Genomic DNA, 24,738 nt, shown 5'->3' with positions numbered 1-24,738 from the left:
TAAAAAATACGTTGGATTTTTGTTTGCCAGAAATGTTTTCTTAACCAGATGTTCTCAGTCTTTTTTTTTTTAAAAACTCACAGATTGTTCCCTGAATTATTTCATGTTTAGAAATGGTGTCTTGTTAAAAGAGAGAGGGAGACGGAGGGAGAGAGTCGCACAAACTGCCATTATCATGCAAATAGCCCCAGAGGAAAAAGGACAGTGAAAATGATAGCACTGATCTAATTATCTGCAGGCCAATATAGCTAAGTCACTGAAAGAGGCCCACAGAAAAGGCTGCCACAGAAACACAAAAAACAGCCAGAAAACAATAAGGAACTTAGCAACAGTATAAAAATGGACTTCTTTCTGTGCACAAAGAGTAGTTTTATGAGCATTTTTCTTGCTTTCAGTTTGCAGAAAAGGTTAGAGCACATTTTAAATTCTATGCCAGGATTTTTTCCCCCCTTCTCAGCCCCTAAAGATCCTTTGGGATGCCGTCATATCGGCGGTGGGAACGCGGCCGATCCCGCCTGGCGTGTCCAAACCGCCACGCGTGTTGGGGGCTGCTGAGCTCCTGCCAGGTGGAGTTTGGTAGCGCCCATCTCAGGGGCTTGGATTTTGGTCAAGACATCCAAGCTTTGCCCTTTCTGCGTGTTAACCCTCTCGTCTTCCTTTTGGTGCTCCCAGGGAGTTTCCAACTGGAAGATGGAGGGTTTCTATGCTGCCTTGGCTATCACAGCCTGCACCTGGCACAGCCCTAATTCACCTCCAAAAAGACCTCAGGTTCAACAAGGCCAAGTGCTGGGTCCTGCACTTGGGTCACAACAACCCCAGGCAGCGCTACAGGCTGGGGAAGAGCGGCTGGAAAGTGCCTGGAGGAAAAGGACCTGGGGGTGTTGAGCAACAGTGGCTGAACATGAGCCGGCCAAAAAGACCAACAGCATCCTGGCTTGTATCAGGAATAGCGTGGCCAGCAGGACCAGGGCAGTGACCGTCCCCCTGTACTGGGCACTGGTGAGGCCAAACCTCAAATCCTGTGTTCAGTTTTGGGTCCCTCGTAACAAAAAAGACCTTGAGGTGCTGGAGTGAGTTCAGAGAAGGGAACGGAGCTGGTGAGGGGTCTGGAGCACAAGTGCGATCACAGAGGCTGAGGGACCTGGGGCTGTTCAGCCTGGAGAACAGGAGGCTGAGGGGAGACCTTATCACTGTCTGCAACTGCCTGAAAGGAGATTGTAGCATGGAGGGGGTTGGTCTCTTCTCCCAGGTAGTGAGTGATAGGACAAGGGGAAATGGCCTCAAGTTGCACCAGGGGAGGTTTAGATTGGATATTAAGAAAAATTTATTCCTGGAAAGGGTTGTCAGGCATTGGAACAGGCTGCCCAGGGAAGTGGTGGAGTCACCATCCCTGGAGGGGTTTGAAAGACATGTAGATGGGGTTCTTGGGGACATGGTTTAGTGCCAGAGTTAGGTTATGGTTGGACTTGATGATCTTGAGGGTCTCTTCCAACGAAAATGATTCTACATTTTTGTGATTCAGTAAGGACCATGAAATGCTGCCCATGAGACTGCCAAATACAGATGCTGATGAGGAATTAAAAAAAGGCGCTGATCATGGCTGTCAAAGAGGATCCCACATAAGCATCTCACCCATGGCTCCTCTTCTGTGGATGTGGCAATCAGGGACATGGTTTAATGGTGGACTTGGCAGTGTTAGGTCAACGGTTGGAACTGATGATCTTAAAGATCTTTTCTAATCAAAATGAATCTATGATTCTCTGATTCTTGCTGGTGGAGAGAAATGGGCAGCTCCAGAGTGATTTTTCTGCCCTGTTTTAGTGATCCTGCCGTGCAGCTTCAAGTTTTCCCATTGACCTTGAAGGGAGCCCCCATGATCAACCTAATCAAACTAATCCCACACAGATCTTAAAAACTCAGGGCACCTGCCAACTCTGCGCAACTTCCTTTGGAGTTACACAGGTCAAACCAGTACAGGGCAGTTGCCCAAAATGTCCTGAAAATCCTTTTTAGCCACTCAAGAGGTCACCACGCCCCTTTTTGAGTGGGAAAACTCCCAGCCAATAACTGTTCCTGTTCATTACAGGTTTAGACCAACCTGGGACCAAAATTGAAGAGAAAAATGCAAAGCATCTATCTTCAAATTGTCCAAGTCATCTAATTCCACCTATTAAGCTGTAAAAGCTTGATAAGGTCTCAAAACATCCATAATTAGCCTCATCATGAACGTACAGACGCTACAACAAATAGTTGCCAGATGTGCTACGCCTTGTCCATATTGACCTAGGAAAATAAGGGTAAGGAAGGGCAATACCTTCTCTGAGGTAGGGCTTTGAATTACTTCTTTTGGGTCTATGCAAGGGACCTTTAAGAAGGATTTGAATGGGAATAAGGAGAATTCATTCAGCTTGGTTGGGGAGAGTCATCAATATAGGCAAAATTCAGTCTTCTGGTGGCAGCACAAGGAGGAAGAAGACAAACCACTGGGAAACCCTGAGGGGTGGGAGGATCCAGGCTACATCCTCAGGCACAGACAGGGTGGGCACTTTTGCCAATGACTTGAGCCAATTCTGAGCCTGGCACCCCTCACAAACAGCCAGATATGCAAGATACGGAAATGCAACCACTCTGCACTCAGTTTTGCACAGAGGCAGTTTATTTAGACCTGCTTGGAGGAAATCTGGTGGGTTTTTTTGCAAGAGACCATCTTCAAGTCATCCCTCTGCAGTCTGGGGCCTTCTGCTCTGATCTTCAGGTGAGGGCCACCAGGTTTGGACCACTGCAGAGTGAACACATGGCCTAGATGAACTATTTAAAGGTGGGTTTTCTTTAGAAGCATGGTATAGGTTCATGGGACAGTAGGGGCTTCATGGATGAAGAATCAGAAGGAGAAAGGGGGAAGAAAGACTCAAAAAAATACGAACAACAGACTTTTGGAAGGAATGGGCAGATCCACTTGAAGAATTCTGTTCTTGAGAAAGATAACCTTCTAGTGCTTAAAAACTCATTGTGGATAAAAGGTTCCTATATCCAGTCAGCAAGTGCTCTGTGCCTTCCTGCCTAGCCTGTGTCCCCAGAGGATAAACTGGGCATTTATAATGCACATTACTTAAGTGGAGATCTATAGAAACCTGGGTCGGTAAAGGGAATTGGTGTGGGCAGCACAGCCCTATTAGATTGGACATCTGCTAACGAGCCACAGACTGACCTGTCTGCATCTGCCCCAGTCCTTCTTTCTTTCTCTGTCTCAGCCACAGCTCCCACCACTGTCTGGAGCCACCATGTCCCGTGGTCAACAGCCTGAGGAGCTGCTCGAATTCAAACCTCTCCTTTTTCCAACTTGCTGGGTTCTTCTAAATCCTGGTCAATTCCCCAGTGCCCTTCACTGCATCACAAAAGACTTGTACAAGCTTTTCCCGATTCAGGTTAGACATGAGGAAGAATTTTTTTACAGTGAGGGTGGTGAAACCCTGTCCCAGGTTGCCCAGAGAGGTGGTGGATGAACCATCCCTGGAGACATCCCAGGCTGGGCTGGACGGGGCTCTGAGCAACCTGATCTGGGTGAAGATGCCCCTGTTCATGGCAGGGGTGGCACTGGAGGAGCTTTGAAGTTCTCTTCCAACCCAAACCATTCTATGATTCTATGATTCCTACCTTATAGACTTCTTGAAAATACAGATTAGAAAACAGTAGAAAAAGAAAGAGCAGAAGTCAAGTTGGCATGAAGAGTATGGACAGCAGCTCTCTCCAGTGTGTCCATGCAATTGCATGAAGTCTTTCGAGATTTAAAGATGCAACACACAACAGCAAAAGAAATAAATCAGATGAAGGAAACTATCACAAATATGAAGAGAAATAAAAGGCATTCATCCCCTCCATCCAGCTCTTTGGAACATTCATTGCATCATACCTTAACTTTATAAAAAGTGTCCCCAGAACTCATTTATTTCCTCAGAGAGCTCTGTTAGCAGTTACACTATTGGGGGAAGGGAGCTGTCATTTCTGTGAGTAGCCCGTTAAGGTCGGAAAACAGATTTTGGTAGCAAAATTGGCTGTGTCAGATAAATGTTAGTCATGGTGATTATCTGCCAGGGAATGCGAACAGGCTACAAAGCGATAAGAGGAGCTGCTGGCACCAGAGATCCCGATTAATTTTTTTTACGTGTACATGGAATTTAATTTATGCAGGCTTCGCAAACAACATCTGAACACTGTGTCAGATGGTCCGGCAGCAGATCAGCAGCTGCCAAACTTGTACCCAGTTGAACTCACCTCCTCATTTGCTGCACTAGAGGGAGATGGAAAGGGTTTGAGCCTTCTTGCTCACAACTCTTCACGTGTTTTTTAGGTCTTCCCCACAGCGACTGTCTCTCCATCTGATCTATTTTGTGACAGCATCTACCAAATACACATTCCTCCCTCCCTGTTTTTGTTGCTTGGTTGGTTTGGTTTGTTGGGTTTGTTTGTCTTTCATTTTGTTTTGGTTTGTTTTTTGTTATTTTTGCTTGATGATTCCCAAGCCACTCTCTTGGAAGAAATGAGTTCATTACTTCCTAGAAATATCTGACATTTCAGCTGATCTAAATTCAAAATACACTAATGATTAGCATGGCACAGCACACAAAGAACACTGACAGTCATGGGCCATAGCAGATACCTCAGGCAGGAACTAGATCAACCACTACTTTGGTTAACAAGGACCATGAAAACCTGACTTAATTGTCAAAATCAAAACCACACCCTTATAATTTCAATATGTAATAGGTTTAATTCCTTTCTGCTTTTCCCAGATGCAAAATATACTTCATGAGATTGTCCTAGGCCAGGCACCATCAGCATGACACTAAGGGCTGGCCATCTAAGTAGCCCAGCTCTTCTCATCACCAAGTAAAAATATAACCTTATTAAAGTGCATGGGACACACAGATCCCTTTCTGAGGATGCGGAGGACACGCCTGTGATAGCCCAGGGAGCTGGTTTTCAGCCACTTTGACTAATGGTCTGATTTCTGGCTTGCCCTAATCCTTGCCCCAGGTGATCCTGCCCTGGTCCATAGTCACTGGCCACGGTTGGTTATGCCCCTGTGACATCCTGGAAAAGTAAAGGCTGTTAGGAAACCTTATTGAGGCCTTTCCATACTTAAAAGGGGCCTGTAAGAAAGATGGGGACAGACCTTTTAGCAGGGCCTGTTGTGATAGGACAAGGGGTTTTAAGGTTTTAAGCTAAAAGAGAGGAGATTCAGACTAGACATGAGGAAGGCGTTTTTGACCCTGAGGTTGGTGAAACCCTGTCCCAGGATGCCCAGAGAGGTGGTGGATGCCCCATCCCTGGAGACATCCCAGGCCAGGCTGGACGGGGCTCTGAGCAACCTGATCTGGGTGAAGATGTCCCTGCTCATGGCAGGGGTGGCACTGGATGAGCTTTGAAGGTCCCTTCCAACCCAAACTGTTCTGTGATTCTGAGATTCTGTGACATTAGCCAAAGTTGGGCACTTGGGGCTGCAAGGGCTGGCTGGGTGGTGTGTGTTCAGACCTACATAGGACCAGAAGACACCACTTGGGTCATGGAGCCCAGACAGCTATGCAGGTAGAGGTGCCCAAGCCACAAATTGGAGGAGGGTGAGGACAGTCTAGAGGGAGTGTTGCTCTGTGCTCATCCCACTCCTCTAGTTCTTCCCAAAGATCTCCTCTGGCCTCTGTCAAGGGGAGGACATGAAATTGCTGTAGCAGACATGCAGTCCTGAAGGGTCTGCAGAGCATCCATTTCACATGCCACCACATACCCTGGACCTTAGGAAATAAACTCCAGCAAAAGACCAAATCAGCAACTGCAACATGTCTCAGAAAGAGAACGAGAGACCTCCAATATCCATGTCTGGGCTTCTACAATAACAGAGAATTAATGGAGTAAAAATCTCAGATGATGCTATGAAGTGCCCCAGAAGGAAAATAAAATGCTAATTTATAAACACAGTGAAGAAGTAGCTGACTTGCACCCCTCACACTGGTGCCCGATAATTCAGGATCCATTGGGACAGAGAGCAGAAGTGTCCCTGCAGTTCCGTGGTTCCAGCCCTGGGATGGGAAGCCCTCGGTTCAGGTATCTGCTCCTGGTGCTGCCTTGTTATTTAACTGCTGTGCCTTCTCACTTCCACCTTCTCCATCTCGTCCTCCATCAGCAATGACTGATGGATGTCCTTGCATTCCCAGGATGTTCCCTGATGTCCCCTTCAGTTGTGACAGCAGCCTCTGCCTTGAGGATGGGCTCCAAAGACAAGGACTTTTTAACCATTGTTATTGCCTAAATTCAGAGATGAGCTGTGATGGTAACTAGCCAAGGCTGTAAGACTTAAAGGAGAATATGCCACACTAGGTCTAACTTCCAACCTTAGTAAGTCAAAAAAGAAGAAATACATTTAAAAAAAAAATTACCCTCCCAATACTTTTGAAAATGTGTATGTTTTTATCCACACTTTCTAGTTTTTCTATTTGCCACACACGGTATTATACTTTTGCTTTTGAAAAAGAGAGAGAAAAAGAGAGAAAAAAAGAAGAAATAGGAAACAGTAAAACAAATAATTTTCTATCTTGCCAGGGAAACAGCTTTCCCATTAAAAAAAAAAAAAAAATTAAAAATTCCTATTATTTTATTTTGAGAATAACCCTTGTGAAAAGCAATCTGATTTATCAACCTGAGCCAGCTCTCGGTAACAAGCTGTGCTGAGAGCAGAGCCGAACCCCTGTGCCCATCGCCACGCCGTCACACGGGCGCATCATTGCCGCTGAATTTCCTCCTCCCCACGTGCGGCTCCGCACAGCATCGCTGCAGCTGTTGGGGAGAACAGCAGCTCCCGATCTCGCGCTGCTGCCACCACCTGCCCTGGCCGTGCTCGGGTCGTCTTGGCTGTGGGCTCTGTGCATGCCTGTGTGCACACAGAATCACAGAACAGTTTGGGTTGGAAGGGAACTTCAAAGCTCACCCAGTGCCACCCCTGCCATGAGCAGGAACATCTTCACCCAGATCAGGTTGCTCAGAGCCCCGTCCAGCCTGGCCTGGGATGTCTCCAGGGATGGTTCATCCACCACCTCTCTGGCCAGCCTGGGCCAGGGTTTCACTATCCTCAAAGACACACATGTGTGTGCATCTGCAAATTCCCGGGCTGAGCAGGGAGTGGATGTAGTTTGACTTTCTCTCAGGAGCAATGTGCACACTTCAGAACATGTTGTCTTTTTTTTTTTTTGCAATGCAAAAGCTTTCCCAAAAGCAGTTGTGCAAAGATGTCATCAGCCAATTACTTGTGACTGGAGTAACCTGGAAGGAGGAAGGCTGGAGGACTGGTAACGTGGGATCCTCACCCGCCTCGAGGACACAGGCTGCTTAGGGGGCCTGAAGCTGCCAGCACATTTTCAGCAGCCAAGCCTTTTCCGACTGGGGTTACCCAAGGGTAAGAGCACGGTGGTCACTGCACTAAAATCCTGTTCTTTGCTTTGGATTTGAGCCTACCGTGACCACCATGGGAGCAGAGAGACCCTGCAATGCCACCAAGCCGTAGGCCCAGCCCTGGTGCAGCCCTGTGCATCTATCAGCAAACCCCCAGGACCTCACTCGTGTCACCCTCCCCGGCTCTGCGGGCTGTTTCTCCAGGAGCCACTTATTGACTTGCCTCAACCCAAAACAACAACGTCAGTCATCATTCCCCTTCCCAGCTCGGTCACATCCCCCAAGCAAGGAAAAGCGTCAAATAATCCTCCTCCGTTCGGTGTGTGGTCTGGTTTTCCGTGTCGTCATGCAGACAGCGCAGAGACGGGGGGTCAGGCGGGTCATCAGAATGCTAATAAGAAATCTGATTGATGAGCCGGTGCCTCGGGGATGAATGGGATACTTAATTAATGACTTCTGCTGCTCTGTTTAAGAAAAAGTTTCCCTTAACTCTCATCCCTCTTTTTCTTAAAAAAAGAAGAAACCCCTATAATCCCAAGTTTTCCAAACAACATAAAGGGAACTTCAAAGAAAGACATGGTCAGTTTTTATGTGTTGGGTTGGTTCAGTGATTCTTTCCTTTCTTTGTTTACAAGGGCAGCCAGGCTTGATTCCAAGGCTGAAAAATAAAAGGCCACATTGTTCAACCAGATTCTGGATTTTTACAAGAAATTTCCTCCTTCCCAGTAGGACAATTAACTGCTTCATTTCTGGGTCCGCCAGTACCAAACCTCCCCACCGGCCGTGCGAAACTCAGTCGCTTCCTGCCAAAACACGGCTCTGCTTCGGAAACAAGATGTACTATGGAGATGCTATTGTCCCATTTAAAGCTAACCAGTGAGCCAGCATTGGGGTTTAGGTTTCTTTTTTTGTTTGTTTTTTGGTTTTGTTTTTCTTTCAGGGAAATAAAAGCCCATTGGGGAAAATACCTGGTAGGCACTTAGCTTAGGAACATCAGACTGTGTATTCAGAGTGATTTGAAATGGGGTTTCAAACCAGCAATTAACAATGGGAAAAGAGCAATAGTTTAAAATTATCTCTTCCAGATGGATTTGGAAGGTTATTTTAGGCTAAATAAGAGCAGCAGGAAAGAAGATGGAAAGAAAAAAACAAAACAAAACAAAAACCCAAAGAAACCCACACAAATGAATTCAGGGCAGAATCAGGGAGATGGCACCAGAGTAATGCAGGCAATGGATCGGGCCCCACGAGTCTGCCACCCGAATCCAGTCACTACCAGCAGATCAGTAGGTGGCTCAGGACACCTCATGGAGAAAAGGAGGCTGAGGAGAGACCTTCTGTCTCTCTACAACTACCTGTAAGGAGGTTGTAGCATGGAGGGGGTTGGTCTCTTCTCCCGAGTAACAAGTGATAGGACAAGAGGAAATGGCCTCAAGTTGTGCCAGGTGGGGTTTAGATTGGATATTGGGAACAATTTCTTCCCAGAAAGGGTTGTCAGGCATTGGAACAAGCTGCCCAGGGCAGTGGTGGAGTCACCATCCCTGGAGGGGTTTAAAAGACATGTAGATGAGGTTCTTGGGGACATGGTTTAGTGCCAGTGTTAAGTTAATGGCTGGACTTGATAATCTTGAGTGTCTCTTCCAAACAGAATGATTCTGTGATTCTACGACACACAGCCAGGCCCAGGGGTTCAGCAGGTTCATGGGACCTTGAGCCCCTTGGTGGACCCAAGCAGGGAAGGAAATGGTGCCACTCACCCCCACGTGGGCTTCACCAGCCCTTCACTTTGGGTTTTAGGACATCCTTAACACCAAGCCCATTGCAAGAATATTTCAGTAAGCCGTAGTTGCTCATGCACTCAAAGTTAAACCCATATTTAAGTACTTGGTTAATCTGAAACCCACGGGAGGAAGAGATGGAACCTGAGCAAACTAGTGGCTGTGCCTGGCAGTGATGCTCAGCCTGGGCTCACAGGACCAGCAGGCTGCCTTTTGCTGGATTGCTGGTACTGAATTTTGATGTTGATGTCTCATTTTTAACTCCCCCTTGCAGTAATCCTGTGTGCATTTGACATAACTTGCAGATATGTTCAGCTGTAGTTTTAAATACAATTTAAAATAATTTATTTTACAAAAGTCAAGAGACCTGAGAGCAGAGAGTCTGCATCAGTCTGAAATGTGGGCACAGAAGACAATGTGCCAGCTCCAGAAGAAGAAATGTGAGGCATGGCTTTAACCTGGCAGCCTAATCTACTGACTATTTGTACTTTAAAAAAACAGTGCATGATTTTCTAGGTGAGTAGACACCTGTTTTGGACTAAGGGTTTAAACCACCAGCTCCTCTCACCAGCCTTGCTGGTTAAAATCCCACTTGTTCAAATCACACAGAATCACAGAATGTCAGGGATTGGAAGGGACCTCGAAAGATCATCCAGTCCAATCCCCCCGCCAGAGCAGGAACACCCAGATGAGGTTACACAGGAAGGTGTCCAGGCAGGTCTTGAATGCCTCCAGAGAAGGAGACTCCACAACCCCCCTGGGCAGCCTGTTCCAGTGTTCTGATACCCTCACTGAGAAGAAGTTTCTTCTCGTATTTAAGTGGAACCTTTTGTGTTCCAGTTTGAACCCATTACCCCTTGTCCTATCATTGGTTGTCACCGAGAAGAGCCTGGCTCCATCCTCCTGACACTCACCCTTTATATATCTGTAAACATTAATGAGGTCACCCCTCAGTCTCCTCTTCTCCAGCTCCAGAGCCCCAGCTCCCTCAGCCTTTCCTCACACGGGAGATGCTCCACTCCCTTCAGCATCTTTGTTGCCCTGCGCTGGACTCTCTCCAGCAGTTCCCTGTCCTTCTGGAACTGAGGGGCCAGAATTGGACACAATATTCCAGATGTGGTCTCACCAGGGCAGAGTAGAGGGGCAGGAGAACCTCTCTGACCTACTGACCACTCCCCTTCTAATCCACCCCAGGATGCCATTGGCCTTCCTGGCCACAAGGGCCCAGTGCTGGCTCATGGTCATCCTGCTGTCCCCAGGACCCCCAGGTCCCTTTCTCCTACACTGCTCTCTAACAGGTCATTCCCCAACTTATACTCCCCACTCATTGGGGATTTAGGAGTCCCTCATTTAGGTATTTTATTACCTAAAAGGCATTGACATATTTAAAGTGATGGGAAAGTTCAGAGTCACCTTCTTCCCTCTGATCTGGACTCCCTGCATCCATGATCTTCCACTTGCTGTTACCCAAGAGATGAACCCTGTGGCAGCAAAGCAGGAACATAAAGCACCCAGATGTTCTCATCTGGGCCCAGTGTGGCCCACCTAAGCACATTTCAGGGAATTTGGGTGAGTCCTGGTTTATTTTTAGCCCTTCAGCTCTTTCTGCTCAAGGGGTTAATAAACAAACAGGCTTTAAATAAGCTGGGCAACAGCAGGAGGAGGAGGAGGGCAGAGGTGTGGGAATGGAGCAGGTCTCTGACCCTCCTGAGGACCTCACTCAGGACACATCGACTAAAGGAAAATGAGGAAAAGAAACAAGTGAGAACAGACCCGCCAAGTGATGCTGGGCAGCCAGGAAAAAAAACCCAAACCAACATTTACCACGCGGAGCTGATTTGCATTTGTATTGAGCACTCGGGGAATACGGATAAAACACTCTTTATTTTTCAGGGGAATTCAGGGAATATCAGCAGCAACATCCGCGCACAAGCACAAAAGGGAAAATAGAAGTATTTTGGTGATGCTGTTCTTAGGCAGTGACAGTGTGATAACAGCAGCATAACACATCCCTCACCCCTTTTTCATGGGTCCCACCAAGAAAAGCAGCACAGGCACAAAATTACAGCTACTTTTGGCAGTGGAGCATGTGGGAGAAACCAAGGAGGGAGGTTGCATGGGAGTGGATGTCAGTAGCAATTAATTGCTCAACTGTGAGCAAGAGGAAGGGCCCAGAGTCTACGACTAACGTCAGAGCCCCCCGTACCTTCTGCCAGCGATGCCCGTGGTGCTCTGTGTCCCTACTCTCTGCCTGCTGGGCTCTGGGAGCATAAAAGCAAAGCAAAACCAAAAATTGGAAAAGAACACTGGCCAAACATTGAAAAAGACCAAAGAAAGAGGAGTCATTTGTGGCCATTGAAACCTTTTCTGTGGTTGAGCTTCCAACCTCCGGCTGTGCACTGTGGGTGTAGGACACACTCGTCAGTCCAGGATCCCCCTGGTTCCCAGCTGGAGATACCATCTGCGTGTGTTTCATAGAACCAGAGAATGGTTTGGGTCAGAAGGGACCTTTAATGATCATCTAGTCCAACCCCCTGCCACGTGCAGGGACATCTTCCACTAGGTAAGGCTGCTCAAAACCCTCTCCACCCTGACCCTGAACACTCGCAGTGACGGGGTATCCATCCAGATTCAGGACAGTCTATCACTGTATCTCCTAAATACATTAGATGCCTTCCTGCTGGACTTCTAGGGGTCTCTGCTCTGGTGGCTTTGCAGGTTCAGGGTCACCTCCCCTGGGCAGATGGACATCTATCAGCTGCTGGACCTCTGCTCTAACTCTGATGTAGTTACACAGCTGTGCAAAAGCAGTGAATTGGCCTAAGTTGTGACAGATGGGGAAGGGGAGCCACCCTGCATGCTTTGTTTTCTGATAGGAAATGTGAGGACCAGCCACAGGCATTGTTCCTCTCCATCTCCACCAGGGAGGTGACAGCCTTCCAGACTGTGCTCTGGCACATACTCCATCCAGTAACACCATTCTAATTCAATCGGCACCAGAGCCAGCAACTCCTGGTACAGCCATAAGTGATTTCATGGACTCAGAGAGCTCTGCAGATACACCCATGTTCCCTTCTCGCATACCAGGCACACCCAGGGGAGGACGAACTGATCCACCAGTGTGCTGGTCCAGGGCATTGCCTATCACTGGGCAGCTCCACATGGCCAGCTTCCTTTTGCTGCACAATTTTGTGGAGATTTACTAATTTTGTGCTTTTAGGGACCAGAGAGAATGACTGGGTAAATCTCATGCCAAAGTGTTGATGCTGCTGCTCCCGTAACAACCTCAGCATGGAACCAGAGGGGTGCTCCAGGAGGGCTCCATGCAGAGCAGGGCACCCCAGCACAACAGTCTCTTCCCAGTCACTTGTGGTGACCTATCTACCTCCCACACACTTGGATCAAATGAGGACATGGGTCTACCACCTCAGGTAGTGCCTGAGGCAACAGCCCAGCCCTATTACCACATTACGGGAACAGCTCTGAGGCAAAATCTCTTCTGCTATAAACCAACATCTGCTATTTATCCCTGAGGTAGGCCAGGAAGCCTCCTCTGATCTTTTAAATACCCTTGAGGAACATTACCCCCATGTTTCATAGCATCATAGAAGAGTTTGGGTTGGAAGAGACCATCAAAGCTCATCCAGTGCCACCCCTGCCATGAGCAGGGACATCTTCACCCAGATCAGGTTGCTCAGAGCCCCGTCCAGCCTGGCCTGGGATGTCTCCAGGGATGGGGCATCCACCACCTCTCTGGGCAATCACCCTCATCTTAAAAAATTCCTTCCTCATGTCTGGCCTGAATCTCCCCTCCTTTAGTTTAAACCCATCACCCCTTGTCCTGTCCCAACAGGCCCTGCTGCAAAGTCCATCCCCATCTTTCTTACAGGCCCCTTTTAAGCACTGAGAGGCCACAATAAGGTCTCCCTGGAGCCTTCTCTTCTCCAGGCTGAACAGCCCCAGCTCTCTCAGCCTGTCCTCCCAGCAGAGCTGTTCCAGCCTCTGATCATTTCTGTGGCTCCTCCGGCCCCTCTCCAACAGGTCCATGTCTTTCCTGCACTGAGGGCTCTCCATGAGGAAGGGTCAAAACCAGGGAGCTTTTGCTTATCTGTTTGTTAGCACTGTGTATAAGACCAAAGCAATGTAGTAAGCAGCCCTCTGCTGTCATCTCCCAGCTGAGAAACAACTCACAGGTTACGCCAGTCTTGATTCACTTCAGGCTTTGCCCATGTAATTCCTTATTGCACCTTTACAGCAACGCTTAGGCCATGTAGAGCTTCAGTTGTGTGAGGAAGGGTCACAAAACCCAAAGCAATGTTAAAATTGCAGCTGTGGCAACACCAGCCTGTCGACACTTGCATCTCCTGGTACCCATGTGCCAGGGTCACTCATTGCAAAAGACGTTGCCCTCTCCACCCGCTCTCAGGTTTTATACGCATACTCTTCACCCAAGAAGTCTCCATTCATAAAAAGAAGTTTCCAAAGGGAATTTGCTGCCATTTCTAGATGTTTTGGAGGAGAGGAGGTGGGCGGAGGAGAGAGGGACTGAGACAGCAGAGGTCCTGCCCCAGGCTTACTCCGCTGATCAAACCCCGGGCTGTGGCGTTACCTTCCTTTGCAGCTGACCCAGATCGAGCGCTGTGACTGCCCATTCCCACGCCACGTCAAAGAGAAGGTTTACATTGTTCACTGGATATTAATTTAAATTATTCTGGGGTGCTTGGAAACCACCTCCCCCCCTCCCATTCAGTCTCCATGGGGACTATCGCAGAGGCTGGGAGATATCAATGGGCAGCCACGGACACACCAATCGTCCTCCTCTTCAGCTGCAAACTGCCACAAGCAATTTTCCCTGTCAAAGGGGACACATTCATATTTCACTGAACGACTTGCTAGGACAAGACAGACAGATTTTTTTTATTCATTAGAGACCAGCAAAATATCCTATTAATACCATTTTTCCATTTGCTCCTTAGGTTCACACGCTGGTGTTGTGGTTCTTTTCTTCACACCAACATCCTGCTGCTTGTTGATGGTATTAATAATACACCCAGCAGGAGGCTGTGCCCCCCGGGGCCCTGGCTGTCTGAATAATTATTGAATGACATTGGGGTTGTTCTGTAAATTACTTTGTGACCCGGGAATTCAGCAGGTTACTGCTATAACTCAGGCTCTCGCACTTGATTGCACTCACCTCCTGCTGCCCCAACACTATTATTAGTCTAGTTTGAGTAGCAAGTACTGACTTCATCTGTTGGGAGGGAAGGTGGGAGCCGCCGTGCTCCTCCAGTGTGACCTGGGAGGGCCTGGCCTCTTTTACTGGCCCCGTTCATGGTGATTGAGAACAAGGGATGGGTCTTTGCAAGGAAATAACATCCTTTGCTTCTTCTCCTGTCCTCTCTAGCACACGGTGAGATGTGAAGGGGCAGCTTTGCAGGGCTGGACACATCAGCAGGCTGCAAGCAGGGAGGAGAAGGTCACTCCTTTCTTTCTGGAGAATGAACACCATTTTGTTCCTCATGCATGCTCACACATACATACATATTTCATGGAGAGGGGATCACTGTCCTCCTCTTGGACCAAAGGAATGGGGCTCCTGGTTACCAGAGACAGCCTCAGCCAGGAGGCCAATGGCAGGCAGATGATCTGTGAGATCACCAGCAAGGCATTAATGACAGCAAGCTATTGAGTTGCTTCCTATCAAACCAAAGTACATGCAGGTGTGGAAGCAGAGCTCTGGGTGCATGGGGAAGCACAGTGTTGGAGATAGTGACCCACTGGACCGTGCCTGCTGTCACTCCTGAAACCCCACCAGCATCTGCACAGATGTACTGGAGAACTTCCCTGGGAGTTGTGGGCAGCCCTGGAGCACTGCTGAAGATTGGGACAGTGATATCACATTAAAAGGTTTATAATTCCCCCTGAATAAAAACAGTCAAGAACCCTCTGGTCTTATTCTGGTCCAAATTCCTCACTTCCGAAATTGTGATAAAATGCTTGTGATATAGTAACAGTGATCAGACACATTTTTGTCAGGCATTGGAACGGGCTGCCCATGGAAGTGGTTGAATCACCATCCCTGGAGGTGTTCAAAAGATGCGTAGATGAGGTTCTTTGGGGACATGGTTTAGTGCCAGTGTTAGGTTAATGGTTGGACTCGAGTGTCTCTTCCAAACAGAATGATTCTGTGATTCTACAACACACAGCCAGGCCCAGGGGTTCCGCAGGTTCATGGGACCTTGAGCCCCTTGGTGGACCCAAGCAGGGAAGGAAATGGTGCCACTCACCCCCACGTGGGCTTCACCAGCCCTTCACTTTGGATTTTAAGACATTCTTAACACCAAGCCCATTGCAAGAACATTTCAGTAAGCAGGAGTTGCTCACGCACTCAAAGTTAAACCCATATTTAAGTACTGAATGCTGGACACGTAAACGTTGGCAAAAGAAAGCGTGAATCTTTCGATCCTGCGCAGTACGAGCCCAGGTTGTGAAATCAAGGTGGAGACTGGCCTAAAACAATGGGAGCAAGGCAGGGGTGAAGAGGCACAAGAGATGACTCCTGAATGGACACTGTGGAGATCTTCCCACCAGAGGATCCCACACCACGACGGAGGACTGGCAGGACTGCACAGGACTGGAGACCAGAGGGAAGCCTCTGAAGCTCTACTGGTGGTAAATGCAACCTCACATCCCATCTTTACTTTTACTCTCCCCACTTCTTTTCCCTTTTCTTTTTCTTACTTTCTATTGTGTGCCGCTTTACGGGCAAATTAATAAAGTAACATTGTTTGATTGAATCATAACCCCTTGGCTTTTTGGTTGCCTTAATTTTGCGCTCTGAGATCAAGGTAAAAGAACCATCACGAGCCCATCACCGAGTGGACTGTGACAGATGCTGAGGCCTCATCTGTACAAACTGCTCTCCCCCACTTCAGAAAATTCAGAGTTGGATACAATTTGGGGCTGGTTTTCAGGTTGTGCACTAAGTCCTTGAATACCGTCTCTCTCCACAGCAGAGAACCCAGTGCCAGCTCCAGAGCCCGGGTAGCCAGACGAGCGTGCAGGGCTGGAGCTCCATGCTTGTCCCTGAGAAGAGGATGCACCAATGTTCAGGTACCTGTTGTCCCCGTGTCACTCTGCTGGGCAGTGAGGGGAGACTGAAGCTGGAAAAGACAGCGGCTTAACATCCTTTTCCTCTTTATGTGCTATACCTGTCTGCCTCTGCTATAAAGCCAAATCCACATGCTAAAGAGTCTCAGAGCCAACACTCGCTTTGATAAATACTTGGTCAAGGTGAAGGGTTCTACCTATCTTGCTAACTTTTGTGGACAATAAAATTTCCTAATGTTTCTAGGATCTGTGTGTCCAGACGGACATGAGGAAAACAAAAATTCCCAAGCACAGATCTATTAGCAAAGAATGAGTTGAGCAATGCCAGGTTGGTACCAGGCAAGGTTCAGAACCTTCAGAAAAGTCTCCAAAGCCATGGATCCATGTGGAAAGGCCTGTTCAGCCAAGACACAAAACCAGGCAGGGTCCTTCCATCCCTGAGACCAAAGGCAGCTTCCACACAGGCTCAGAAAGGAGAAAGCACTTCTGTATTTCACGTTGTGGGGACTGTGGTTTTGCAGAAGGGCAAAAGGAGGAGGACCCGCTATTCAGGTCGCAGTCAAAGGGAGCACAGAGCGCTCGGCCGCCTGCCGGAATTGGCCCCGTATTGGTTACACCCCCAGCTATTTGAGGAAAAACTTGGCCTCTCAAAGCTCTCTGCCTCTCTCCTGCGCCTTTGTATTCTCTAGAAGGTGAAGCATACGGGTATAAAAAGCTGCAAACAAGTTCCTACCTCTGGAGACCAGGCATTTACTCTAAGAAAGAAAGACCAATTGCTTCCCAGAGCATTGTCCACCCACATTAGAGAAAGGATTAAGCAGATACATTCAGCTATTCTAACAGATTTTCTTTAAACCTTGAATACGCCTCTCACACTCGGTAAGATAATCACATTAGTTTTGTCATTAAAAGATCCCTTTTATAGAAAGTACCTAAACCGCTTAAACCACCCAGAGAGGTCTCATACATTAGAAAACAACAAGACAAACGGAAGGGATTTGCTATTCCCGGTCCCAGTGTTTCGCTGCCCCTACTTTCTAAACTGGGGGATTGAACTAAAAGATTTTGCAAATCACCAGCGGAGGGGAAAGCCCCTGAGAGCTGGGCAGCAGCCCTCGCTCCCCACCGCGGAAACACTCGCATATAGCACCGATACCTTATAGAAAACACAATCTCCAGTATGGAGACGCTCTCATGTTAAATCCAAAGCACCCTGACAGGCAGCTGATTTTCCTGGGCTGAATATCTGGCACCCAAATGCAAGATAAGCCATGGGTGTTGTACCTTATTACTGCCCTGGGGGGCACAAATATGCGGTAGCCACGCTAAGGGAGCACGTTGTTGATCTTTGATGCTGTGGGCACTTGCTGTCCCTGCATGTAACTCATGCTATAAAGAAATTTCTTCGTTAGGCTCGTATTATTGAAAAGATGCATAGAAGAAAACTGCCCTAAAGCATGTGGATCAAATAGTTTCAGATTCGCTGGTAAAAAGGAATTGGGCTGGAGGGGGGGACGGAAAGGCTTCAACTTGGTGCTCCAGGTCTCATCACCTGGAGGCAGCGCTATGAAATCTAGGAATCAAAATAATACAGGAGCACAAGTCTATTCATACCAGTGGGAGCTGCAGGCAGATGCCCAGCATCTCTAAATTCACAAAAATCAGGATTTATTTTTTAACAATAGAAGAGGAAATCTGACAAGTGCTTAAACACTGAATTCATCCCAGATACCATCCTCAGCTCAGATATTTTGCCATTGCTTCACTGCTCAGGTAACATGAGGTAACGCACATTTTCTGCTAAGCTGCGCTGCCAAAACTGACCATTTTAATTTTTTAACAGGAAAAGTTTTAAGGAACCTGGATTCATTTTTGTAAGACCAAGGCTTTGTTTTAAAAACACACAGAGAAGCAAGATTATAAACAAAATCTAAAGGCTACAGGAGTCACACCTAAACATCAACACCAATGATACTATCATGGCAAATGACAGAGATAGAAGCGTAATGGAATTCAAACAGACCCCTCCAAAGGATCGTTTATGAGTTGTTCACATATATATATATATATATATATATATCGCACATATGCACAGTTTCAACTTCAGAAATATTTCTATTTTAAGGAGCAGCAGCGTATTTTGGAACAATTACACAAATGTCTAATTGTCTAAGGAGCTATTTTGTTGTTCCAAGAGCACAAATCAGTCCCCATGGTGGTGTTTTAGAACATTCCTTCAAGCTGGTTAGGGCTCTGAGTGCAAGTAGCATCAAGTCACAAGTCTGAATAGTTTCAGACATGTTTAACTCAAACTACCATAAAAATCGTTCATTTTTTCCTCCAAATGGATAGTTTCATGAATGCATATCCCAGTTACAGCACGGCAATGACATTCTGAATTGACAAAGCAAAGCAAAAAAATCTAGGTTTGGAGTATATGATCCCTTCTGCTCTTTCAATCCCATGTTTGTGGGTTCCAGAGCATCCCCCTGACTGCCAGAAAAACACAACAATTCCACCATAATCCTAGAAGAAACTAAAATATCTGACTGTCAATGTGCAAAGCGCCTTTAACATACAGAAAGGTCTTTAGGTCATTCATGCTTCTTTCCCACTCCCTAGAGATTAGATTCACAACAGATAAACAACCTTTTTAAGAGTACAAGTAGAAAAAAAAATCCCTTTATTTAAAGCATATTGACTTTTGCCTAAAACATATTTGGTGGGCAGACAGTATGGGAGACAAAACTTGATTTTCACTTTGCATACACTTTAGAAACCACATTGCAGGTTCCTGGAGAGGCTTTCATTTCTATAGTCTATATGCATACATAGTCTATATACAATATTTACTGATCATCAAAGTTAAAATCGCCTACAAACACAAGAAGTTACAGAAGCTATTTAGCTCCCTTCCAAGACTCTACAGCCTTAGATTAACTCTTTGGGCTACACAGCCCAGTTAAACCTCCCTTTGCCACATCAGAACGTTATGGATCCGTCCACAGAACCTTCATCACCATGGACATGCAGGAAGAGCGTGTTTGCTTGGGACTGGAATAAGCCTCCAAAAACAAAATGGATTTTTTTTTCCCCATTAAAACTAGCTTGATTGTATTCAACGTGGTCACCTATGGAGAACCACCAGTTCATACACAGGCTCGTCACCACACAGACAAACCTCTGAAGTGAGAAGCTACCAAACAAGCGCAGAGCTCGCCCGTGACATCTGGACTCCTGTGGGTAACTGAACACACCGTCTGCACCACCACGAGTTTACCTTCCACTGCAGAGTCGAGGGCAAACAAGACGTTATTTGTAGAACTCTGAATCTGCCAAGGGATAAAAATTTTCTCTTTGCAAAATCCAGTTCCAGAAACTCACATTTCATTATTTTAATGCATTTTCATTGATACAAACTGCAGTTTCACCAGTAAGATCCACGCTTTGGGGAAATCATTGTTTTCTGCATTTCCCCCAATGAGTAGGAAACACACATTTTAAAATTTCAATCATTCATAGCTATCACGAAGGCACCCCAAAGTTAGTTTAGATGGACAACGGGGTCCAAAACAAACTTTTATTCAGTAAAGAAGGTGCAGCAGATTAAGCGGTGGAAAACAGGGTTTTAGCTCTCCAATAGTGACATAAATACAGGTTCGAGTATCAGTCAAGGTAATTATTGAGGTGCAGCAAATAATAACAATAGAGATACACAGTGTGCACACACATGGCTCACCAAAAACAATGCCAGAGCCATCCCTGACTCTGGGAGAAGTATACACTTGCCTGAATCTGGCAAGGAATTATTAAAGAAAATACATGTGCTTATACTTAAGCACAGAATAAGCACCTGCCCAAGTGGCAAGGAAATACTTCGCTCACCTACATGTGGAGATGAGGCAAACAGTGTCCCAGTCCCGGGAGAGCTCTTGGCAGCAGCACTTGACCCGCGCTCCAAGAGGTCCACACAACGGGTGGCCAAAACCTCGGCGGGGGTCCCGTTTATATAGCCTTGTCAGATCCGACTGTGGACATTCCAGAAGCTTCTCTGCACCCCCACTCTGGCTGTGGGGTGCCCTGAAGCTTCTAAGCACCCCCACTCTGGCTGTGGGTGCCCAGTGACTCCTTGGTACCTCTGCACCCCCTCCTCCTCTCTCTTAACAACCCTGGCCAATGGTCTCCAGGGTCAAACAAAAGAAGCTGTTACCCAGATTGTAGGAAAGGATGGGGATGTGTCTGCACCTTCCATAACGAAGGAAGTGGGGGAGGAGGGGGATGTGCATCTGCCACAACAACCCATGCCAAGGACATACACGAGCCTGAGATGAAGTATGGCCCATCACCATACACCTGGAAAGAGAAATCAGCCATTGAGTAGATGATGTTCTTCAGGACATGGTTCAGAGGCAGACTCAGCAGTTCTAGGGTAACAGTTGGACTTGATGATCTTAAAGGTCTTTTCCAACCAAAATGAGTCTATGATTCTATGATTTCCCGTGGCCCATTTTGTTCACACCTGCATGAAACATGCAGGAGCACCAACATTCAGACGACGTAGCCAAAACCCACAGACAGGTCCTTGCAAGTGTGTAAAGATGTGTACACATAGATTTTAAGATGAAGTCTGAGTACTAAAGGTAAATAAGATCTGAAGTTTCAACTACTCACTTTGAGGAGAAAAAAAAGTAATCAGAAGTAAGTCAGTACCATAAGTTGGTCCAAGCAGTAAGAACCCGATCCAAAATGCACTTGAATCAGTCTCACAGACAGAAATGGAATGGAATTGTAAGATTATTTTAAAATAAAAATTAAACAACAAAACAAAACACACGAGCAAAACCACACTGAACAATTTTGGGTTTTAAATGTGATTTCTCAAAATTTGAAATTGAAAACTGCATGGGATTTTTTTAAGTTTTATTAAGGGCAATTTTTTTCTGCTTATGAAAGGAGTGAAAAAAGAAAGAGAAGAGGAATGAAAGTTTAAATTACTTATGGTGATCGAAGCTAAGAAGTGTTTTCCAAACAACAAAGAAGCAGCTGTTTCCTGAGACAGTAAGTTAGCCAGCAGGGAAGAGAGGAGGAGACACTATCTGATTAACAACATACAGTAGCTGGTAATCTGGATCACTCTCAGCCCAACTCATGAATTTCCCCATGTCTTGCTCCATACAACATGGCAATGGTTACCCCAGAACTTGCACTTGGAGCAGCACCTCAAGAAATCAGTGGGGACAGTAGGACCAGGCTCTTCCTTGCTCAGTTAAAATTATTTGTGATCCCCAAAATTTATACTTATTCTTGCAGATCCCATTCCTTGCCCTGCAGTAAACCAGGGCTTTACCTGACATCAATTAACACATAAGAAGACTCGTAAGTAATTACCTTGCTCAAGAGTGTGAAAAGTTCAGATTGCAGGGTCTGAATGTAAACGTCATGTTTAACACAAGACAAGGGAATGCCAGGGAATCTGTTGGAAAGACGACATACAGGAGCATTTTAAAAGATAACATTTCAGTGCTGGGTTCGCTTTGTTTGCAGAGGATGGGAGGAGACTGGAAACAGAAAAGGCCACCTAGTGTCTTAGAAAAATACTCAACTATCAGGCATATCATCAAAGCTGAGACAACTTTTCAACAGAATTGGGATTTTAGGAGTCTGGGGACAAGAAGCCTTGCCTGAGTCTTTCTGAAATGGAATTGTCCTTTAAACTGCAAAGAATTCTTTCTGAAGAAGGGCTGCAGTGTGAATGAAGCCAAGGCTGGAAAATAAGGGGACTGCCCCAGCCATTTATTAATGTCAAATATGCTGTCTCATGAATCAGGGCAGCTTCTCTGTGTTGGAAGCCTTACAGAAAGCCCTGTGCACCTGGCTTGTTGAGCTCAGCATCAGGCTTTAGGCTGATCCAAGAGGAGAGCTGCATTCTGTGTTTTGAATAGTTCGCCCTGCAAACAATTTTTTTAAAAAAAGGGCTTTTATTGAAGAGCCATCAGCAAACAGATCATGCAGAATTGGAACAATACACAGAATGGGGGAGAGGGAGGAACCCACACAAGGCACAGCCCCAATTATTTGTCACTTCATAAGATCTAGCCAGCACAAGTGTCACATTCGCTCTTCAAGAGAATAGCTTCGAAAGCTTCCTGGTTTGGAAAAGTTAAGTGTTTGTGGGGGACACACATGTATACACACACACAAAACACGCCCAGAGTTTTCTTTGGCAACCATCACAGTGGCAAACATTTCAGAATTAGGACAACCAGCAAAGGAAGAAACAAAACCCTGATGCAGATTGTGCACACTCAGCCAGTTAACAGCAGAGTGAGTCCGGGCCCAGCCCCGACCATTCAGTGCAGCACAGAATAGAAAAGCCACCTGAGGGAGCTTTGATTAACAACCTGCCAGAAAACTACAGAAAAAAAAAAAATTAAAAAGAAGATATTTACTTATTTTCCAGCGTTCATTCCAAAGGGTAAGGGCTGTTTAGTTTCTTTACAAATGGCACAGCCAGTTTCCCCACCAAACATCACGGTGAGATGTGATTTCTGTCTCCCATTATCTCCACGTCCCGGCCGTGGCAGCCTGCACCAGCTGAGGGTGTCTGAAATTCAGTCCCACTGAAGGCAGCAGGAGTTTCATCATCAACAGCACTGCCATTTAATCCACTGTATATATAACACATACTAACAGCCAGGACAACCAGCAAGTGCAGCAAGGAAGAAATGAAGCCCAGAACAGGAGCTCTTCAGGAGAAAGGACAGCATTTAAGAGGAAAGCAAACCAGAGGAGGCAGCTCAAGCCATGCACTTCAACTAAAGTTTATTATCAGAGAACGCTCTCCATCACTCTGCGTCTCTCATGGGCACAAGCGCTGGTTAGCACTGCAGCACGGGGGAGGAAACAGGAGTGAAATGCTCAGACAACCGTGCCATAAGGCCTGGCCCTGCCGCCAGCAAAGCCAACGGGGGCACAATGGCTGCAGCTGTTGCAGCACCACTTCAGTGGTGCCTGGCCATTTTAATCCACTGCTTCATGTAGCAGAGCTCCAAGTCTCGAGCTTGCTGCACAGATTTGGGGTCCGAAGGGTTGCGGCCACGTAGGTCCAGGTGATGGGCTCCCTCGGGGATCATGATGGCCACGAGGGAATGGCTGATGTTCCGGGTCACCCCACCTGCAGACCATGGGTCCATGCCACCGTTGCTGTAAGAAACAGATATCTCATTAGGGTCTGCAAGCCCAGCAGTTGGCAGGGGGCCTGCAGCTTATGTCAACATCTCCACCTTGACTTTCAACTAGTTTTGCACATGTGCTGACAGAAACAGACCTCAGCCCTGTCTCAGTGCCTTGTGTCCACCCCTCTGCTGAGAGAAGCCTCCTTGGCAGACGTAGGGAGCTCTTACTAGCTTGAGGCTACGCAACTGTCATTAATTATCTGCTAATTCAGGTAATAACCTATAATAATGCCACAGCCTCTGGAGACAGATCTGCTGCCACTTGCCATTGTCATAAAAGGTTCAGGTTCCCCTGTATCAAGACGAGTCCAAATTACCAAATTAAAGCACTGTGCTTTCCTTCTTTACTGTGTCCAGTTCTGGGCTCCCCAAGTTTAAGAAGGACAAGGAAATACTGGAGGGAGATGATGAGGGGTCTGGAGCATCTTTCTTATGAGGAGAGGCTGAGAGAGCTGGGTCTGTTCAGCCTGGAGAAGAGAAGCTGAGAGGGGATCTAATCAATGTTTATAAATATCTGAAGGGTGGGTGTCAAGAGGATGGACCAGACTCCTTTCAGTGGTGCCCAACGATAGGATGAGGGGCAACGGGCACAGACTGAAGCAGAGGAGGTTCCATCTGAATATGAGGAGAAACTTCTTTACTTTGAGGTGCCAGAGCCCTGGAACAGGCTGCCCAGAGAGGCTGTGGAGTCTCCTTCTCTGGAGACATTCAAACCCACCTGGATGCATTCCTGTGTGATCTGTCCCTTCCAACCCCAATCATTCCGTGATTCTTCAGTCTGCCATAAACTAATAATGAACTGGACCCTTTAGATCTGAATTTCCAGGAAGTTCTACCCTTTCTTGTTTCAGCTGGGTGCCAACTGGTTTTGTAAAATAAAGCTTTTATCCCTCAATAAGCTGTCTACAATGACTCTTCCTCTGGGACAGGACAATTCAATGCAATTTACTCCTCCTCTCTTACCCCAAGTCAATGAAAGGATGCCTTGCACTGTAGATCTGCCTCCAAATAACGCCTGGTCCATGGAGCATGCCAACAGCTGAACAGGGATGAGAGTTTTGCACCTCTCATTCCCGGGTTTGGGAATGACCCAGAAATCCCTACTACATCTTATTTTCCATTACTTCAATGTGCGTCTACAAAAAGAAAGCAACACCCATATACTCACAGATCTA

The 24,738-nt window shown here is 46.8% G+C and overlaps 1 protein-coding gene and 1 long non-coding RNA gene across 2 annotated transcripts in view; one reads left to right on the top strand and one right to left on the bottom strand.

Annotated features, from left to right (window-relative positions):
* The window catches only part of LOC135575720 (uncharacterized), a 78,386-nt gene that overhangs the window by 13,078 nt on the left and 40,570 nt on the right, over positions 1-24,738 (top strand). The window lies entirely within an intron of this gene.
* PRCP (prolylcarboxypeptidase) overlaps positions 22,287-24,738 on the bottom strand; it is a 29,990-nt gene continuing 27,538 nt past the window's right edge. The window contains exon 9 of the mRNA XM_005510758.4: positions 22,287-23,531. Within this exon, the coding sequence (XP_005510815.3) occupies positions 23,330-23,531 (202 nt within the window). The 3' untranslated portion in view covers positions 22,287-23,329. The remainder of the gene's footprint in view (positions 23,532-24,738) is intronic.

Source organism: Columba livia, chromosome 1 (assembly GCF_036013475.1).
Source record: "Columba livia isolate bColLiv1 breed racing homer chromosome 1, bColLiv1.pat.W.v2, whole genome shotgun sequence".
NCBI lineage: Eukaryota > Metazoa > Chordata > Aves > Columbiformes > Columbidae > Columba > Columba livia.
This window is presented reverse-complemented; position numbering and strand designations above follow the sequence as displayed.